The 22,496-nt window shown below is 33.8% G+C and overlaps 1 protein-coding gene across 4 annotated transcripts in view; it reads right to left on the reverse strand.

The window, feature by feature from the left end:
• ERBB4 (erb-b2 receptor tyrosine kinase 4) overlaps positions 1 to 22,496 on the reverse strand; it is a 1,108,406-nt gene that overhangs the window by 514,040 nt on the left and 571,870 nt on the right. For all 4 annotated transcript variants that reach the window (XM_038585650.1, XM_038585649.1, XM_038585647.1 and 1 more), the window contains exon 3: positions 2,262 to 2,448. In XM_038585650.1, the coding sequence (XP_038441578.1) occupies positions 2,262 to 2,448 (187 nt within the window). The remainder of the gene's footprint in view (positions 1 to 2,261; positions 2,449 to 22,496) is intronic.

The raw sequence follows: 22,496 nt of genomic DNA on the forward strand, positions 1-22,496 counted from the left end.
TAGTTCTTTAAGATACAACTATAGAGCAAATTTCTTTCCTAGTTACTCTTTCTATGAACAGTGAGGTGTCTCCTACCCTTCCTTATATATTCTTACACAAAAACAGAATCATGCTTATTGTATGACTTCTGATTTTCAAATTTGGAGTTACACTATCGATTCTAATTACCAGTAAGATCAATGATGCTAGACTGATGTTCACATGTAATTCTCAGCCACCTAATAAATATATTAAGATATCTGGACAATTTCCAAGTTGTCTAAATTTTCTGCCACTTATTTTATTGCACTTTTCTTTATAAAAGAAAAATTAATAACTCTTGAACAAAAATTTCTTTTTTGTTCTGAACAATCAACTCATTCTCTTAGCCACTTAGTTACTTGCTTCTACTACTGCACACACACAGACACACACACACATTATAAGACTTTCTGGCAGAATAGGGAATAATGTTCTTGAAATAATAGTGTTGCATTTTGGTATGACACAAGCTGTCACAATCATAAGCAATCGTGGTATGAGCTCACTCAATAAAAGGTATGCTTAAATGTAGCATAGTTTTGATTCAATAACTTTAAAAATATTAATTATTGTTAAACATAAAATATTAATTAATGTAAATGTAAAAATAAATAAGAGAGCTCTTTAAAGACTAATTTTCTGTATGAAAAGACTGTTCAAATAGCACATATTATGGAATAACAACATAACTTAAGTATTATAAAAAGTTCAAAAGAAATGTATTCATTTTTTCTTTAATATAAATAGAGGAAAACCATTTAATAAGCCTATTAATTTTTAACGGATTATTATTATTTTTAGACTCTTAACTTGAATCATTCACTTTTTCTCTGTCCATTTCATTTCTAAAATTCTTCCTATCATTATTTCCATGCAAGTAGCAATTTAGTCAAAAACTCTACTCTTCAATAAGGAAATTATCTTTGAAAGGAAAGAACAAAAAAGTAAAATGTTAATGAAGGAATCTATAAATTCTGAACAATTTGCATTCACCATTATACCATCAATTCTATAGCAATCATGTTGAAAATAAATAACATAATCAGTATTCCTTTCTTCATCCAAAATATCCAATTTTAGCTTCCATGTCTGGCTAACTGTGAAGCTATTTCTAACTTCAAATGAAGCTATTTCTAACTTAAAATATTTTTTATATCCATTATAAATGAAAGAAACAAACAATTTTAGTGACCTGACAATATCAATGTTAATTTTACTTGGTATTTTGAGGTAATACCTCTAAAAATTTTAATTTTCTAATGTCAAGAAACATTACCACTGAGTGGACTCAAACACACATAAAATCTCTATGTATTTTGATGCAAAATATAGATCATATTAATTTAGGCTAAATTAATAGTTTAAACTTCTTTATCCCACTGTGAGATGAAAATTAATTACTAATTAGCACTACTTGATTACAGGCACACACAGAAAAACTCATGATGAGAAATCTTGTACCAAACCTCCTATGACAGCCTATATCAGCTATGAACTATATGGACTGAAAAGGTATCTGCAGGATTGCCTGGGGTCAGCTTACAAAACAAATTCCTACAAAGTGCTGTGGGTTTTTTTGTTTTGTTTTGTTTTTGTTTTTGTTTTTGTTTTTGTTTTGCAGCAAGACAATAAGTTTAGGTTGTTAGCAACTACCTCTTTCTAATCTTGATGGGGAATCACTGATGATATTGAAACATTCTGAGAAAGAATTTCCGATGTTATTTAGTGAGTTACTGAATAAGACAAATCAAAACTAAATTAGTAAATCAAGGTACATTTTCCAAAAATAAGGGACTGTGCAAAAAACTAGATTAGTGAAACTAGATATAAAGGCTTATGTATTTACAGAGCCCTAACGAGAGTGAAGGTTGTGGTGTTATTTACTGCACAGATTTGATGATATGGTCCACTGTTCATCTGAGACCACCAAACACAGCATCCTTAAACCTGCTTCCTATCTCAGTTTCAGTCACTGAGCATTTCCTTAGAGTGTACTTCTGTTCGGCAGAGATACAGTATTACGGTATCTTTCAGACTGCACTTACAATATCTGCAAATAAACGCAAGGGCACCACAAGGCATTATATTTCCCATAAAATGAATAAAGACTAACTATTTAAATGCTTTATAGCGTTCCTCAGTATAACACCTACTACAGTGGCCATACAGTGGCCATATGTGTATGTGTATTGCACTCTACTGATGAGAACATATCTGCAATTTTGTATGTTTTTCCTACCTGTCAAATTCTTCAATCCAAGTTCTTGAAGTCCAAAGTTCCCATCTTTTCTGTAGTTTAAAAATACTGCCAAGGCATATCGATCCTCATAAAGTTTTGTCCCACGGATAATGCGTAAATTCTCCAGAGGCAGGTAACGAAACTGATTAAGAGCCACTAACACGTAGCCTGTGACTTCCCGAATAGACTGAAAAGACACAAACAATTACTTCTGTTAAAAAAATTAGAGATCATCAGTATACTAATTTCTGCATTATATTATAAATAATTACCTTGATAATACAAGAACACAAAAGGTTAGGATTTCATTTGAAGTATGAGTTGTATTCTTTAAAAAAAAAAGTCATGAATGTGCTTATAGTAAAATAATAGATTTTGTTTTATCAAATTCTTTATAGCTGGAATTTGAATTTGAATATAATGAAAGGAATAAATACCTCATTCTTTGACAGACTAAAATGAGGTAAGAGCACCTAGCTATCAACGAAACTTTTTATAAAAAGCAGCAAACTCATAAGCTTATCACAAATAAAATAAAGCTGCATTAGTAGGTAGACTATGGGACACATTTTAATCTGCTTTATTGGTGTTTAATGCTATCATATCAAAGACTGTTAACTTACCTGTCTCTGGGAAATACATATAAAAATAATATGTATTAAAGATTGATAATGATCTCTAATTACAACCACAATTTTTATTTTTACTATCTATTGTTTAACATAGTATAAATTAATTACTTGAAGTTTTGTTGTATATTTTAAGGCAAAAAAAGTCATAGACATCTGGGTGGCTCAGTTGGTTAAGCATCTTCTTTTGGCTCAGGATATGATCTCAGGGTTCTGGGATCCTGCTTCGTATTGGCATCCCTGTTCAGCAGGGAGCCTGCTTCTCCCCCTGCCCCTCACCTCTGCTTGTGTTTTTTCTCTCTTTCAAATAGATAAGCAAAAATCTTTTAAAAAATAAAGCAAAAAAGTCACAAGAAAAGCCCTTAGGTTTCACCTAAAATTATAGTTTTTCAGTAAAATAAGTAAGATCGTGATAGCTACGAACATACGTATTAAAGTTTTTAAAAATTAAGTATAAAAATATATATAATACAGAAGTGGTAAAATGATGTGAATTTAATGTCAATTCTATGCCAATTTAGACCTCTTAATTTCGATGTCCCAATGCTTAGTGCTTGGCACTGGCTTTTCCATTCAGTCTCATTCTCTTGGTTACCTTATCCTGTTTCAAGGTTGATCTCCAAACTTTTATCTCCAACCTGTCCTCTAAACTCCACATTCCTATCTAACTGCCTGCCCCACATAGTCACCTGAATACCTAAGAGACTTCTCAGATACACTGGTCCAAATCTGAACACTCATCTTCCTTGCCCCAATCTTCCAGCACCCTTTCTCTGATCCCAGGTGAAGTCAATCCATCCTTCCTATTATTTAGGCCAAAGTCTTGGGGTCATTCTTCACTCCCTTCTCACACACCAAATTCAATACATCCTATTTGTTTTATCTTTAAAATGATCAAGAATTCAACCACTTCTTATGTCAATCATTGCTGTCATTTGAGCCATAATCACCATCAGAATTTCACTTATCACGATGACCACAATAGGTCTTTCTGTTTCTACTTCTTTTGATCCCTGACCATGTATTCTCAGTTAAGGCTGGACCTGATTTTTTTTTTTTTTAAGTAGGCTCCACACCTGGCATGGAGCCCAATGTGCAGTACTTGAACCGATGACCCTGAGATTGAGATCTGAGATTAAGAGTTGGATGGTTAACTGACTGAACCACTCAGGTGCCCCTGGACCTGATCATTTTTAAAAGTCAAATCATGACATTCAGAAGATCAGTTTTTAAAATCAAATCATGACACAGCAGTTCTCAAAAATTTGAAACATCTGCCAAGTGACTCAAAGTAATACTTCTTTCACTGATGAGTCTAAATCTATCTGTTCTGCCCAATGCAGCAACACCTAGCCCTATGTGTCCATGGAACAATTGAAATGTAGCTGGTATGAACTGAAATAAAATACACTCTGGATTTCGAAGATTATATGCTGAAATGATATAATTTCAGAAAAATTGAGTCATAAAATATAATATTAAAGTTAATTTAAAAAAAACAAAAAAATAAAGTTAATTTTAACCCTTCTTTGTTTTTATTATGGCTACATGGAAATTTAAAATTATATTTTTATGACTATCATTACATTTCTGTTGTACAGTGCAATACTCTATGACCTGGTCATCAGTTCTTTTTGTAACTTCTTTTTTTAACTTTCTCCCTTTCACACTCTATTCCAGCTTTACTGGTTTCCTTGTTCTTCTAATATGCTAAGTGTTGTCCTACCTCACGGTGCTCACTTTTACTCTGAAAGACCTGAGTTTTTTTCCCTCTTGTTATCTTTTTGGCTAATTTCCTCACTGACTTCAAGTTTTGTTTTGTTTTGTTTTTTTCCTTCTCAAATCTTACCTTCTCAATTGAAGCCAAGCTGACTGACGATCCTCCCACCTCCTCCTGCTCTAATTTTTATTGTGTCTGTAATACTTATCACCTTCTAATTTACCATATAGTATATACATTTATTACATTTAGTATTTATAACCTGTCTCTCCTTTTCTCAGAATATAAGTTCTGCAAGGGCAAGCATTTCAACTTGTTCACTCATGTCTCCAGTGATCACAACAGTACAGGCACATAGTGAGAAACCAAGAAATATTTGCTGAGCACTCTTGCTTTTCTCTGGCCATATCTTCACCAATAGGCAAAGGCTACAGAGCCAAGAGAAGTGCCCATCTGGAACCTGCATTCTTTTCCTCTAAAGAAGACTCATGCTCCAGACCACTGTGATACTTGAATTTCATTCTCAAATTGCCCTAATCTCCCATCTAGAGCCCGTGGTATCATCTTTCCAGTTCTGTCCCCCTGTCAGCAGACTGTGGATGCTGGATGTACAGGCTAAGTGTCCATTCATTCTGCTCAAAGCTTCCTAAGATACTGGACAGATCTGGTTAAAGGAGGGGCTAAAGACTGGAGTCCCTCTCTCTCCATGCCACCATACTCCTGAAGAGTCCAAAAATCCTAACATTTGACCTGGCCATCCAAATTATTATAAAGATACTTCTGTCAAAGTGGGAGGGTAGATATATTAATAAGTATTATTTGATTTATAATAAATAATAATGACATGGAATATGTAGACCTTCATTTATATTCTCATTCCAAGTCCTACAATTCTTAGAAAATGAACTTGCTGACACTAATTACTTAGAAAAGTAGAATCCTAATGGAGCAAAGGTAGAGATAAAGGGTCAAGGAACCTATGCAACTATTCATGTCTGGCACTGGATTGGGAACTGCAAGCCACTATAGGCATTCCTGGAACACTGATCATTTTGGATTAAAGAGATGAATGATTGGGGGAATATGAATAGAAAAAAAAAAAAAGAGGTGAAAAGGTCAACAGTAGCGTGCATTGTTTGCATGCCACATTTGGTTGAAATTGCACTTGCCTGGAATAGTCTATCCCTAGAGCTCTACAAACCAATCACTGTTCCAATGGTTGAACTCTAATCCCTTTGTGTTCTTAGAAGAGAGATCAAAAACATTTTCCAATGTCATTTGGTCTAAAAAGTAAAATTCTTTTATTCATTATAAAGATCATTTATCCTTTAGGTTGCATATAACAATTATCAAGTGCTCTAAGTTACAATGATAACAAAAAGATAACCATTGGGGATAGAGAATGTATTATCAATCTTTTGTCTAGAGAATGTCATAGTAGCCATCATTCTTCCTAACACACTTACCATTAGCTCCAACTTCACCTGGGAATTGACTCTAATTAGACTCTTAGAATGATAAGAAATGAGGGCGCAACAGGGCTCAAAATACTTCACATTTACTAGCTTTTATACGTACTGGCTTTGTAGACTTGTTAAAATTATTTACCTTCACTGATCCTCAGTTTCTTTATCTTGAAATAAATGATAGCAATAGCTCTATTAAAAAGATTTTATAAGGATTAGAAGATATAAGAAAAGTGTCTGGGGGAACCTGGGTGGCTCAGTAGGTTAAGCTTCTGACTCTTGATTTCGGCTCAGGTCATGATCTCAGTGTCCTGACATCGAGCCCTGCATCAGGTTCCAAGCTCAGCCTGAAGCTGTGTGTCTCTCTCCCTCTGCTCTTTTTCCTTCTCTGTCTCTCTCTCTCAAATAAATAAAATCTTAAAAAAAAATACTATTTAAAGAAAAGTGTCTGGCAAATAGTAAGTGTTCAATAGATGCTATCTATTACAAATATTATTATTTCTGATAATAGCCAAAACTACCTGCAGCCAATCTAATTTGAAAATAAAAATAATTATAAAATTATTACAGAAGAACCACTGCCTTTTAGTCTCTTTGTTATGTAACCTTTCTATCTTTTTTATACCTTGCCTCTTCAGTTTGGAATTTATTCCTAAATTACAGAACTGGTTCCTGATACTGTTTCTTTGTATGTTATATAGCCTTTAGTACAGACTCTGGCACTGAACAGGCATTCAATAATGGCTGTTGAATGAAGTTAGAATTGAAAAGTAGAAAACAATGCTTAAGGACTTTTTAGATTTTGTTTTCCATTGAAAACGATTTTATGAACTTTCTGCTAATAAAAAAACATTGTTTGAACAACATAATCATGACTTGTGCCCAAGGACCACAGTGGTAAGTAGAAATCATCAGAGTGCCCCAACGAAAAGAAAATCCTGACTCTGGTTCTGGCTCAATACGTTTAGTTCCAGGAAACTGCCTATTTTGTCAACCGAAGAGTGAATACCCACCTAAAGACATATCTCTCTCTTTGTGCTGTAAGTTTCTGCTGTCTAAAACTGATTGATTTCCATTGTCAATGTGTGCTTCTATAGCTGCTTTGTTCAAGAAGTGAATATAATTGAAGATCATTAAAGCCTTAAATGCTTCAAAACTCTTCTAACCCAAGGGACAATTTGTTCTGCCTTTGGCATTTGATGATGGAAACCAAAAGAATGAAAAAAAAAAAAAAAGAAATTTGACTAACTTCCCATATTAGCAATATATCTATATTAGCAATAAGTCCAGAAAAAATACATGATTTGTTCTAAAGAAAAGAAATTTACAACTCTTCTCCCATGAAATATTTTAAGAAGAAATGTGAAATCTGAAATTATAAAGTTCCTAGGATTTTCAACAGATGTCATTCAAAGATTAGAAGAGATTGAACTGCTTAACTGGGCTTTCCATTTACCTCCAAATCATTCAAGAAAAATCAGTCTTTATTATCTTTAAATTTCTATTTTATTTCACATTTCTTACAATTGTTAATTTTTTTTCGGATAGGTCCACATTCCTTATTGTTTTATTTTAGTTGGTTCTCTCTAATTTGAGCCTTAGTGAGTATAGTGAATAGCTCCTTAAATGTTCCTTCATCTACCTTAAGATTTAAGTGACTGCAATACCTCACAATTCCTCAATATTTAATCAGTGTTTAGGAACCATGTTATGCACATTAAAAGTAATTACATATTCATGGCTATATGTACAAAACTCTGTTTCCTAGATTTTTTTCCTACTCAAATTATGTGTCAAATCCATGCCGGTTGGTTATTTTTCTTTCATTATTCCTTTGAAAATAAACCTATTTACTCTTGTTAAGACCTTTGGCAACAAGTAAAAACAGTTCTGAATTCTTAGCTTCTTCTCCAGTGTCTTATGTACTCATACCCATTTAGATAGCATCCTCAAACAATACTAACATATTCCATCCGTCAAGACATCCACAAATAAAATAGTGATTACTTATGATCAGTAGACTTGAAATTAAATCTGTAGTATAACAGAGAAGAGTAGGGAACAGAGAACTATTGGAAGGGTGAGGAAAGCCCCTCTGCTGGTAATGACTTTAGAATTTATGTGTTCTCTGACAGTGATAAATGTAGTAGCAAATTGTAACCTCTCTATCACTAAGGCTTTCCATTAAGTTTCCCTAGGCAATTAATTTCTGTCCCTGCCCCTTACAGCAAGACTGGTACTTTCTAGAGAACATTCTTAACTATGACATAATATTAAGAAACTTACTGAAAAATAATTAATACACATATAGCAAACATTACATATTCCTGCTGCATGTAGAGATAGAGACTGACTGACTATATATCTCATTCACATATGACATCTCCAAACGCATGGCATATTTGGAGTCTTGCTTTCAGTTATATCAGTTTCCTTAAACCTCCAGTGATTATGCTACCCTGGCGAGCAGGAACTCAAAGTCTGATCCAATTAGATTTGAGAAAATAGAATAATGTGAAATTACTGTGGTAGAGTTGAATTCATGCTCATTTTACACAGCATGAAATAACACTCAGAGGCCAGAGAATCTGATCGAATTCTTCCCAGCAAAACTGCTAACTCTCAGCCACTAGTACCCAGTCTTTGGGTGCTAGTGCTATTACAAACCTTACCTTTCTAAGAATCTACAGACCATTCATCTATCATCACTGGCTACTTAGCCAGTTCTTAACCCCAGTAGTGAATACTTGAGATCTACTGAAAAGATGATCACTTAACTCTTGAGTTTCCACAAGTTAAATAGGGAGCCTTAGTAGATTCATTTACATAATCATATACAAACCTCAATTTTAAGTCCCTATATATTTAAAAAATCTGTACTGTTAAAAATTTCATTATCTTTAATTTAAAATATGTGTGTGTGTATATATATATATATATATATACACAATATACATGTATGTACAATTGTATACTTTTTCCTTTTGCATCTGTTTATATAGATAGGTCTACATTTTTAAACCCGAATTCTAAATTGATATTTTAACATTCTTTTATAACTATTTAAAATATAGTATTGAATTCATTTTTTCCTCATCAGATATACACATTAAGCTTCAGTGATTTAGGGAATTGAATTTTAACTGAAATTAGATACACTGCATAAATGTAAAATAGTAAGAGTATCTGGAGACCTTAGAATTAAACTTTGATTAATTATAGATACAACTTAAATCAAAAAGAAATTATTAGTTGTCAGCATTTTCATACAACGGAGTCCACACATGAATTAAAACGTTGTAATTTTTATATGCATTGTACATGTGATGAGCATTTTCCTCCATAGAAAATCAAATTGCTTACGGTAATGCAATCCATTGATTAAATTTGGGTGCAGCAGTCTTACAGATATTTGACTTTTGTCTCCATTACTTATTGACCTGCCCAAGTTATTCAACCTTAATTTCTCTTCTGAAAATCAGGGCAAATTCTTCCCAGTACTTAAAAGTTGAAGATCTTCAAAAAATGATCATTTTAATAATATTTTATTAGTAGTATAATTATGCAAATATTTGCAAATATTTATTATAGTTTAGAAATGGTAAATGATTGGAAAACAAATATGCATTTGATATTAAAATTAATTAAATCACTGGTGCTAGAGAGTGCATAAATGAATGGACACAAGTCAGATTGCCTGTTATGGGCTCAACTATGAATTCTCACAACTCATAGTTGAAATCCTACCTCCCAATATCTTAGAATGTGACCATCTTTGGAGTAAGGTCTTTAAAAAAGGTAATTAAATTGGGGCGCTTGAGTGGCCCTCAACCACCCAGGCAGTTGAGCATCTGCCTTTAGCTCAGGGTGCGATCTTGCAGTCCCGGATCCCACATCAGGCCCCCTGCATGGAACCTGCTTCTCCCTCTGCCTCTGCCTCTCTCTGTGTGTCTCTCATGAATAAATAAATAAAATCTTAAATAAATAAATAAATAAATAAATAAATAAATAAATAAATAAATATCTTTTTAAAAAAGTAATTAAATTAAGATGAGGTCACTAGGATGACCTTAATCCAATATGACTGGTGTCCTTAAAAAGAAGAGGAACTTAGAAAATAGACATACCTACAGAGAAGATAATGTGCAAGTCTATGAGAAAGGCCTCAGAAGAAAACAATCCTGCTGATATCTTGATCTCAGATGTTGAGACTCCAGAATTGTGAAAAAATAAATTTCTGTTTAAGCCACTCAGTCCGTGATACTTTGTTATGGCAAACCTAGTAAACAAATACTATACTACCTGGGTTCATATTCTAGCATTTAGCAGTGTTATGTTGGGTGAATTATTTATTTTTCTATGCTCAGTTTTTCCATCTGTGATATGGGGATATTAAAATCCTAAATTCCCTATTTCATTCTGAGAAGTAAGTCCCTACAAGTTACTTAAGGTCTAGCTTACAGCAGATTCTCAGGATTAGTAGTCACTGTTTTTTCTGAACCCAGAATCTTTACTCTTCTTCAATGCACTGTCTCCTCTGCATAGCATATATAAAACTGTGTTTCTCTATGTCTTAAGGAATAATACATAACACCAGAGTTTGGATGAGAAAACTGTTTGATATCCTTTCAATCTACAATTGAGCGTGACAGTTTTATGTCTGAGAGCTTTTATAAGATTTTTCCCCCTCTCAAAATTTAAAGTTTAAATGAAATGATGTATAAAAACAGCTGTATCTTTTGAAAACATATGGGAAACAGCTTTTGATGATTCAGAAGTTAGAGGTGACTGCTTTTGTGACTAGTCTGTCGTTATTTTTAAATGAAAAGGGTGAGCAATTTCAGAAATAGGAAAGCCAGAGTATCAAGCTTGGATTTGACAAGACTGCCAAGATACATTTTAATATCTGTCTAAATATTTGGCAGTAAAAACAGAAAGCAAAAGGCTTAATTAATTTATAAAGAATAAATACTTGCATGAGTCATGCCATCCAGTGACAACAATGTCTTGTGTTACTTATGTGTTCTTAATATTCAATTCAAACAAATACAGCATGGACATCTGTAAGTACAATCAGGACTACAGACAATAGCATAAATTAAGATCAGGAGTTTGGAGACTGACTAGAAATTAAAACGCTTTCATAGTCAAGTATTCTTATGCAAGCCACAGCTTTCTAAGTGGCAATTTACTATTTGTAATAATGATCTTAATGTATTTATATAGTTTCCTGTATGTGAAGCATTTGTGTCTTGTATTATTTCCTGGTAGCATCAATTCTTTGAGTGAAAGTACTACCATAGATAAAGAAACTAAAGTTAAAATAATTTGCCTAAAATCACATAGACAAAGGAAGATTTTTTAATTTTATTATTGTTATTATTATTATTATTATTTAGAGAGAGAGAGAGAGAGAGAGTATATGTGTGCATAGGGTGGGGGACCAGAGTGAGGGAAGAGAATCTTAAGCAGGTTCCATGCCTAGCACAGGCCGACATGATGCAGGGTTCCATCTCACCACTCTGAGATCATGACCTGAGCTCAAATCAGGAGTTAGGACACTTATCTGACTTAGCCACCCAGGCATCCCAGGAAAAATTTTTTTTTTAAGAAAAATAATATCTATCTTATTTCAGATTTCAAAATCCCAATCATTTAAAGATATTGATTTCAAAAACTGGTGACAATTACTCCCTATGAAAGTAATATCCATTACAACATGGTCTAAAATTGTAACTTAAAAATAACATACTCTTCTATGACAGAAATATTATCTATTCCAAAACACCTCTCTGGGGATCCCTGGGTGGCTCAGTGGTTGAGCATCTGCTTTCGGCCCAGGGCGTGATCCTGGAGTCCTGGGATCGAGTCCCACATCGGGCTCCCTGCATGGAGCCTGCTTCTGCCTCTGCCTGTGTCTCTGCTTCTCTCTTTCTCTCTCTCTCTCTCATGAATAAATAAATACAATCTTAAAAAACAAAACAAAACACCTCTCAAAAATAACTGTTGCATGATTCTGGCATTTCCAAATTCAAAATATGCCAAAAGTACTCACCCTCCAAAAAAGTTTAAAATAGCATTCCCTCAAGCTCAAGAAATTAGAGGTCTTTTCAAAATGATATGTAGAATCAAATGAGATTCTGTACATGAATGAACAATTCAAATATGACAAAATCCTAATGTAAAAGGACTGAGTACCACTAGTATGCTCATAGGAATGGAGGTGGAAAAGCAGCAGCAAGAAGGCATGTGATATAAGCACTGGGTGTTATACGCAACTAATTGTTGAACACTACATATGAGTCTAACGATGTATTATATGTTGGCTAATTGAATTTAAATTAAAAAAAAAAGAAAAGAAAAAAGAAGCAAATTTTTCAAGGATGTATGGATAGCAAAGAGCACTGGGATATAATGATAGTTTCTCTCTCGTGGCAGAAGGCAAAGTTGCTAGCTAATATCTCCCTTTAGAAGATTGGGGTTTCCTAAGCTCAAAGTTTCTCAACTGTGATACAAATCCATTTGGTGGACAGTGTCCACCTGTGCCCACTTCCCAATCATCCCCCTGGAAATTGCCCCTGTCAACATGGAGACCATCCTGATTGCTATACCATGGAGTCTCAGGTCTTCTGCCGACACAACCAGCAGGCTGACTTACTAGCCTGCAAACAGGTGAAAATCTCAGACCCTTGACAGGTTTTTGACAGCCAGTCCTTTTATGCCTCTGGCTGAATAAATGCCACCACCTTCAGTTTCAGCAAAGGGATTAAACATGAATATGATAGTGTCTGGATCCAGCTGCCAATTCAGGGGAAGTACAGAAGACAGAGAAACCATTATGGAACTCTATCATGAGTAAGCAACCTACAACACTTAGGCTCTGGAAAACTCTCCAGAAAAAATATCTCAGATTGAAAAGATAAATTATAAGGGGTGGAGGGGCGAGGAGGAACCTGTAATTAAGTCTTAAAAGACATTTAAAAATCTTTATAAGGCCAAACTAGAGTGTCTAGGGATGCATACTTGGGTCATTATCAAAATATAAAGAAACACAAGGAAGCAAAATCCTATAAGAGTTAGGACGATGGTTACCTTTGTAGAGAAAAGGGTTTGAGATGGAACAGGGAGTTGAGTTTCTTGTGTGGCTGGTAAAGTGCTACTACTTAAGTTAACTGAAAGTTATAAGAGGGCATATTAAAAAAAAAAAAAACTCCGTAAGCTATGTATTTGCTTTGTGATATTTTTTCAGTTGGTGTTATATTTGCAATATAAAGGTTATAAGAAAAAGAGAAGTCATTAGGTACAAAAAAAAAAAAAGGAAGCACATACAAGTGTCACTTTACATCTCTGCATCTTACCTAAAATTTAAGAATGCAAAGATTTCAGATTGCATGGGATTCCTTGCTATTGAATTCTCCGTAGTCAAATGCCACTTGTGCAATCTAGGCAGAGACGGTAACACGTCTAATGGGGAAAATGCCTTGAGAAAGAAAGCCTGATGTGTTCACAGGTCTTAAAGTCCTGAATGGAAAATGAGATGAGGAGGACAGGGGACTTAACTGGAACAAAAGTAATGTAGGATTTCAGATTTATATCTTTCAGACAATGGGGATTTAATGATGCTACATACAGGCAAATTACAGTATGGTTTGTTCTGTAGCATTATCTGCCTAGTTTCAGTGTAAGAAGTTAGGAAATTCTGGCCAGGTAAGAGGATGATGGCAGTGAATATAGACTAGCCAGAGCTGAGATTGAAGCCTTCTTTCTGAGGCTGTATAACAGCTATTTTTGTAACTTACTAGATACAGGGATTAAGGAAAAAAAGAAACAGGAAATGCGTGCAGTTTTTAGCTCAGAAGACTTGGTAGGTGGGGTTGTCATTAACTGGGATAAAGAACAAGTTTGTGGAGAGAATTTTTTCTAAACCATATGGACATTTGGCTATCTGAAGCTAAAAAATTATTCTTTTTTGCAAATTCTTTTAAAGAACATTATTATCTGTATGTCTGCTAAATCTGGATAGTAGGCACCTGTGTCTCATATAATTCCCCATGTGTTCAATATGTTGTTAACTTAAAAATAAATTTTGGGCACTTGTGATGTCATATATATTTATGATCATCAATTTAGATTATTCTTTGCATAGATATAAAACAGTGGTTCTCAAATGGGGGTGTTTGCTACTCAGGGGGCATTTGGTATTGCCTGGAGACATTTATAGTTGTCACACTTGAAGGAGGAGGGTGCTACAGGCTTCTTGTGAGTAGAAATCTAAGATGCTAGCAAACATCATGTATGCACAGGACAGTCCTTGCTTGCCTCCAACAAAAAAATTTCAGTTCCAAAATGTCAGTAGTACTGAAATTGAGAAACCCTCATACAGGCATATTAATGTGAGGCAGGCATTAAATTTTATTGCTTCTAGAGTTGCCTTGGGGGTTTCTAGAAGTAGCGAAAATGTCTGCTAGTAAACTGTTAACATGACCCTATATATGTATATATATTATATTATATAAGATTTAAATTAATATTCTTATGTTAATATATAGTTCCTTAACCTAAATTTATCATTATATGTAGCCTAAAGTATAAGCCTAAAAATAGCTATACAGAAATGGCTGGGTGAATGGTGGCTAGATGGATAAATAAGTATCCATTCACATGGGTAAATTATACAAAAATATGTATTATCTCTCTCCTCTTTTCACCTTGTAACCTAATGTTGCAGCAGCAAATCTTTCTACATTGTTTCTTTTTTTTTTCATTCACTGTTCATTCACTGATTTTGTTTCATTCACTGTTAAAAACCTTGCCAAATGCAACTCAGGCACATCAAGTCTAAGATGTTATATTTATAAAACAAATTTATAAACAATGTCAGCCATTTCATTAAGAGGCATAATTCCCCTTTCTCTCTAAAAAGATACTTTTCACTAGAAAAAAAAATCCATTTTATGGTGTCCAAGCCGTACTCAGTATAACCAAACTAATTTAAATATAAAAATAACAGTGTCTCTTTGATAGCGACAAATGAAAAAACTAACAGTGTCCTCCTAATTTCTTGCATATCCAATAGACAAATGCTTGTGATCCTCTTTTTAGTTGTTCTCGTCTATGGCAATCCCCTTATATCAACCAACAAAGATATACTGTGTTCTCTCTCCTCACTCAACTTCATTACTTTCCTCTTGGAGATGGATTTACTAATCACAGCAGGCTTCAGTGTTGACAACACTGGATTATGCTCCTAACAGTGGCTACTCGGCAGCATTGGAGACATCACTATCTCCTAGAGTATGAATATGGGTACTGACTCAATCCTATCCCAATCCCTAAATTTATCATCTTCATAACATCATCATAGCACTAGTGTTTTTTTTTTTTTTAAATTTTTTTTAACTTTTATTTATTTATGATAGTCACAGAGAGAGAGAGAGAGGCAGAGACACAGGCAGAGGGAGAAGCAGGCTCCATGCACTGGGAGCCCGACGTGGGATTCGATCCCGGGTCTCCAGGATCGTGCCCCGGGCCAAAGGCAGGCGCCAAACCGCTGCGCCACCCAGGGATCCCAGCACTCGCACATTATAGTTCACAAAGCCTTTCAACATAAATATCACATTTAACTTTCAATTGGCAACTTCTGAAATAATTTATAAATTTCAATTGACTTTCCCAGAATTATGTTAAGTTACAAAATGTGCTGCTGAGGCTTTAAGTTCATGAACTACAAGAAACTTAGAAAGGAACTGATATGAATAAAATTATGACATACGTGACATTCGCTTTAATACCCTTGAATTTCATCCTTGAAAATATTTCACCTCCCTTTCCTAGATCTTGCTTTTTAATCCTACATTAATTTCCTTAAGCAGGTCCAATCCTAATATTCTGATACAATCTCTACTCGCTGACATATGGATATAAAACTTATGAAATAATTCATGCTAACATCTGTTTAGCTGAAACAGTTACCTCAAATCCCTTTTAGAAAGTGTCCATGTATGAAAAGATAGATAAAACAAATTAGGTCATGGGGATTAAGTTTTCTGCAGAAGGATGTTTTTCTCAGCTCAAATTAACTTTTGCTGCTATTATTCACAACACTACAGCTCTGAGTATTACACGTACTACCCTTATTACCACTCTTACAACTGAGTACCTTTATGAGCACCTATTATACAGTTGGCACTGTGCTCAATGCTTTTACATAGAATATCAAAGAATTACCATTATCACCACTGTAACTTTTCATTTAAAGTATGTCTAATTTGATTAATTCAATTATACTACACTTCCTTCACATAGATTTATATGTATATTGAACGAACACAAGGCCATTGTTGATTACCTAATTTTTATAATTAATTCCTCCTGCATTACCACAAAATAATTTACTGACACTGATGTGCCATGAAAGGGGGAAAGAAAATAGGGTCAACATACAAAAATATTTCATGCATCAAAGACTGTGTTGAAAAGTATTGTTATGTTTTCTGACATTAGGCCAGTATTCTCAGTATTTTACCCAAAAAGTCAGCTCCATATGTTAGGAGTGATGTTACTACTATCTTTATAATAGTTACAAAATAAATACCTTATTTGAAATGGAAAAAGGTGACAGTTTATTTTTTTAAATTTTATTTATTTATTTGAGAGCGAGTACAAGAAAGAGCCAGAGAGAAGGAGCAGGGAAAAGGGGCAGAGGGAAAGAGGAAAGCAGACCTGGATCATGACCTGAGCCCAAGGCAGATGCTCAATTGACTGTGCCACCCAGGCATCCTGAGAGTTTAAATCATTGACAATGTTAATAACTCATAGATGCAATTATTAATGCAAGTATACAATAATAATGCAAGTATAATGTTTTGCTTTGGTTTCTTCTGATTACCATAAGACTACAAAAATGCCATGTCCAAAAAATATTTGTCTGAAATAATCATACTTGAATAAATGCTCTGATGTTGAAAGATATTTCCTGAAGTAACAGTTCTATTTTACTTCAGAGACTGGAGTACAAGTAAAACAACTAAAATCATCAGATTGCTATATGCACAGTTTTTTTAAGTGATAAGGTAATTCAAAGAAATAGGGTCAATACTGTTTTCAAAAGAAATAAAAAAAAACCCACAGAATTTAACATTCCAAATAATTGGCATAACATTGAAACTTGAAAAAAAAATCCTTCTCGTGTGATTTAAAATGCCATTAGCTTCTCTATATATTTTAATAAACATATATAAACATATTTGCTTTTATTCATATATAGAGAGAGAATACATAGAAAATATACAGTGGCATTTAAGGAAGAAATCCAAAATATCATTACATTTTAATGATCTCAAATTTAAAAAATCGTTCAATATTAAATTTATTTTAAAACACTAAAATGGATAAAAATAAAACATCTTGGTTAGTGAAATGAGGCAAATGACATTATTAAGATATTTGGAAGTACTGTATTTTATATAGATGCTTAGATTCCTTTAGGTATCTATTTTTAAGTCTGTATATTTTAAGTATTATATTAAAATTTTGAAAATGTTACTTGAAAAACTAATACCGTGCATTTCTCTAAGAGTATTTATTATAGGCTTCAGAATATATTTTGCTTAATCATTTATTATAGGCTTCAGAATATATTTTGCTTAATTTTATCTGAATTTTATCATGTCATTATAGAAAAGACAGAGCAAATGTATGCTTATGGAATTAAAATGAATTTGTGGATTTGCATCCAAATTTTGTATAATTTTATTAGCCTCACAATCTGGGTCATTAGGTAGCATATTATGTATGTTTTGGTTTTGTTTTTACTTTTTTTAATGGCAATATTCTGTATAGTACCTAGCATTAACCTTCATTTATAATATGGTAATTACTCAGTCTTTATGACATTGGGTTAAATGGACAGAAGATTCCATTTATAATCCTCAACTTGTGACAAAGGGTTCTAAGATGACAAATGTCTGAATGTTTCCTCTGACTCTATTTTACACCTATAGAGAGACAATTATTCAAAATCTTAACCTTGTTGAATTTGTTCAAAATAGACCATTCATTCATTCATTCATTCATTCGTTATTCCCTCATTCAGTATATTTTGAATGAGTGCCTGGTAAGTGCCAAGTCTAGGCTTTGTTTGGGGAATAGCTAGATGAATAAAATGAAGAATCTTCTCTCTAAAAGCTTGGCATGTAATAGGGAACTGTAAGCACATAAGTAGTTGCACTTAAGGTAGAAAGTGATATGTAAATATTTTAGAGTGATAAAGAATTTTGATAATTTTGAAATCAGCAAATTATGATACAATGCAGAGAAAAATTCAAGTATTTCCATCTTCCAAATTTTTTATAAGAATTTATTTATTTATTTATTTATTTATTTGAGAGTGAGTGAAAGAGAGAACACAAGCAGGGGCAAAGGAGAGGGAGAAGCAGACTCCCTGCTGAGCAGGGAGCCCATGCAGAAGCTGGATCCTAAACCCTGGGATCATGAACTGAGCTGAAGGCAGACACTTAACTGGCTGAGCCACTCAGACGCCCTTGAATTCTCTAATCTTGCCTTCATACAATAGTAAGAAGCACCCAGGCGCCCCTCCGTCTTCCAATCTTTTAATTACCATTCATAAATTTGGTAGAGAAGATGGAGAATTACTAAAGAAATAGCAACATCCTGAAAATTTATAAGCTTGATCCTTAGATGATAGGATGGTCATATAAGCCTTACCAAGAAAGCCATAGAAGGGGCCTGGGTAGCACAGTGCCTTAAGCTACTGACTCTGGTTTCCGCTCACGTCATGAGATCGAGCCTGGGTTGGGCTTCACAGTCCATGGACTCTGCTTGAGATCCTCTTTCCTTTTCCCTCTGCCCCTCCCACTCAGGCTCTCTCTCTCTCAAATAAATAAGTAAATAAATGAATAAATAAATCTTTTTAAAAAAGAGATAAAGAAAGAGAGAATATACCAGGAAAGGATCAAAACTATATTTCATTAATAAATAAGAGATAAAAGGAATATATGCAGAATATGTTCTGAAGATCATAAACATACAATGCAATGCCATTCAGCATCAAAGTATCATCAAGAGGAAACCAAACTAGCATAATTTGGAATTCAGTTATATTGTTTTCTCATGAAATTAGCATATTTTATCTTAGTAATGTATTCGTTAGTTTAAAATGTGCAGGTTATCATCACACATAGCATATATTATTTTATATCTTTGATTCAATAATATGCTAACATTACTTAATCATTTGGAATATGAATACACTTTTTCTTCTTTCCCTGTAGTGATCCTAACTATGTAAAACAAGCTAGAGACTGATAAAATATCAAACGATTTTTAGGCTGCATTTAGGCTACACAATTATTACATTAAATTACATTAATTGCACATTTAAAAATTTCTATAATCTCTGAAGGATGTGTATATTTACTTCCATTCTAAAGTAATATAATAAAAAATGTCAAACTGCTTTAAAAAGTCATTTTTTATGCTTTCTCCTTCAAACTGAATATTCTCTTGCTTTTTTTTTTCTTTTTTTTCATCTCACAAACTCGTGATTCCAAACTCCTCTAGGCATCATTGGTTTTTCAGATGTACAGCACAAGCTTCAATGAAAACACCCTCAAGTTTTTCCTGTGAATGGTTTGGGGGCACAGTTCATGAAAATCATTTTTCTAGTGCTTGATAGTGAAGCAAATGAAGCATCATTTCAGGAATCACTTTGCCAGTTGCCCAAAAATTTTCAATGACAAATATTAAGAACATAAGTTTTACTACAGCCTTAGGTAGAATCAAAAAGGCCATGCTTAAGATGAGGACATTTTTATGAATTAGTATGAATTTGAAACACACGGAGTAGAGATTACCTCAGAATACTTCATCCCATCAGTTTCTGATTGCTTTGACTCATCTTTAATAAAAATACTGTAGATGTATTTTATTTCTTGTTCTGATATACTTTTGTCATCTGTCCATATGTGTTGAACATTTTGATTGGATGAAGAGATAAAACCATAGAAGATTTCTTAGCTTCTACATCACATCACCAAGGAGAATAAATAAAATTACTTCTGTATTTACTTCTTTCCCTTCCAGATTTTTTTTGGGGGGAGGAGAATGAGGAGACACTTAACTGTGTCATGCTTTCTTTAGCAACATAGTGACAAAACTTAAGACAACTGGCAATGATATTAATAATTCCAATAAAAACATTAAAAAGGTATCCAATTATATGCAGAGCTGGATGTCCCCAGAAATCTGAGCAATATTTTAAAGTGGAAATCCATTAGATTTGAACAAATAATATATCTTTATCTAGAAATAGTCAAGTTCTTTAATGAGAAAAGCCTGAAATGACTGCATATCATTTATGGTTTACTGTATGTAAAAATATTTATCCTAATCATGCACTAAAGTCTGTACATTTTTTCCTTCTAAGTGTGTAGTAGGTCTTGCTCATTATAATTCATGCTTTACTGTATTCACAAATTCGAGCATTGTGGAAACCCACTAGGAGTGATTGAGAATGGAGATCTGAATTAAATACTACAGCAATTCTTATCCTATTGCCCAGTGGCTCTAGGGATGCTCATTCTGTCTGGATGAACTACCGTCTGGATGAGTTTCAGATCACACTTGCATTTTTATTATCAGTGGCTACAGTCAGACCAGTCTCTTTATCTTTGTAACACCAATGCCCAAGATAGCTCATAGTGAGAACTCCATGCATATAGAAAGAAAGGAAGGAAGAAAGGAGAAAAGGAAAAAAGTAGGGGTGGGGGGAGGTGGGAAGGGATGAAATAATTTTTAGAAAGAGCATAGTGGAATAACTCTAAGATAGACCTTAAAAACTCTCAGTTGTATTCCAAATTGTGCCAATTAGCTACACAACCATGATTAAATTACCTAAACCTTTCAGCTCTGAAAGGAAAGAAGTCTACTTCTTATAGGAGCTCCAAGATTCCTTCCAGCTTTAATCCTACTAAATGACATTTTCTCATCATAGAAAAATAATTTTAGCAATTTAATATTTATTCCTCTAAATATTTTCACCATGCAGAATATATATTCATTCCATCACTATGTTGAAATGCATACATTTATAAGATGCTGATAAGAAACTATTATAATCAGGGGTGCCTGGCTGGCTAAGTGGTTGGGCATCCATCTTCCACTCAGGTCATGATTCTAGGGTCCTGGGATAGAGCCCCTCATTGGGCTTCCTGCTGAGCAGGGAGCCTACTTCTCCTTTTCCCTCTGAGACTCCTGCTCATGTTCTCTCTCCCTCACTTTATCTCAAGTAAATAAAATCTTTTTTAAAAAAGAAGCTATTATAATCAATATTTCAAATTTTTACATATTCTTTATAATGTTCATAATACTCAAATCAGTGAATATAATTACCACATCTTAAATAACTGACACTAAGTGAAATTATTATACCATCAAAACCTATTCCAATTTTGTCCAATCTTGAGGTGACTGATTCTAAGGTATTAAATTTAGTTACTGAGAATATTTTTAAAAATGTATAAAAGGGTGAAACAGAGACCCAGTTTAATATTCATTGCTCTGTGGTTTGCATTGTCAAGGTACACCTTATTCTTTTCACAAACCAATCCCATTTGAAAGAGATACATGGTCAAAGGAAGAGTTGGTACCAATTTTGTCAGAAAAACAACTTATAAACTACAAGCTTATACTCTGCTTACTTCATTCATATTATTTGTTTCAAATTCCATCTCCTGAAGGATGTTAATTTGATACTAAAGAGGATATCCTTTGACTATTAATATTAGGATGCCTTCTTCAAATGTGGGTCTCACTTATCTCCATTTCATTTACTTCTTGTACCCAATTTTCCAATATGTTATTGATAACAGAGCTGACAAACACCAATGCATTTATTATCAGTAACCATAATAGTCTCAAAAAAAGTCAGTGCTTGGGATTTACACATTTTAAAATACTTATTTTTCAATCAAAGTTTTCTCTCAAAAAGAAATATTATCTCTTATTAAGAAAAATGGTCTCCTAAGACAGTATGGAGATACTTCAAAAAACTAATAATGGAAATACTATATGATCCAGTAATTCCAATAGTGGCTATTTACCCAAAGAAAATAAAAACACTAATTGGGGATCCCTGGGTGGCGCAGCGGTTTAGCGCCTGCCTTTGGCCCAGGGCGCGATCCTGGAGACCCGGGATCGAATCCCACATCAGGTTCCCGGTGCATGGAGCCTGCTTCTCCCTCTGCCTATGTCTCTGCCTCCCTCTCTCTCTCTCTGTGTGACTATCATAAATAAATGGAAAAAAATTAAAAAAAAAATTAAAAAAAAAAAAGAAAAAAGAAAATAAAAACACTAATTCACAAAGATATAAAACCTTTATGGGATCCCTGGGTGGCGCAGC

The sequence above is a fragment of the Canis lupus genome, chromosome 37 (assembly GCF_011100685.1).
Source record: "Canis lupus familiaris isolate Mischka breed German Shepherd chromosome 37, alternate assembly UU_Cfam_GSD_1.0, whole genome shotgun sequence".
In the NCBI taxonomy this organism is placed as follows: domain Eukaryota; kingdom Metazoa; phylum Chordata; class Mammalia; order Carnivora; family Canidae; genus Canis; species Canis lupus.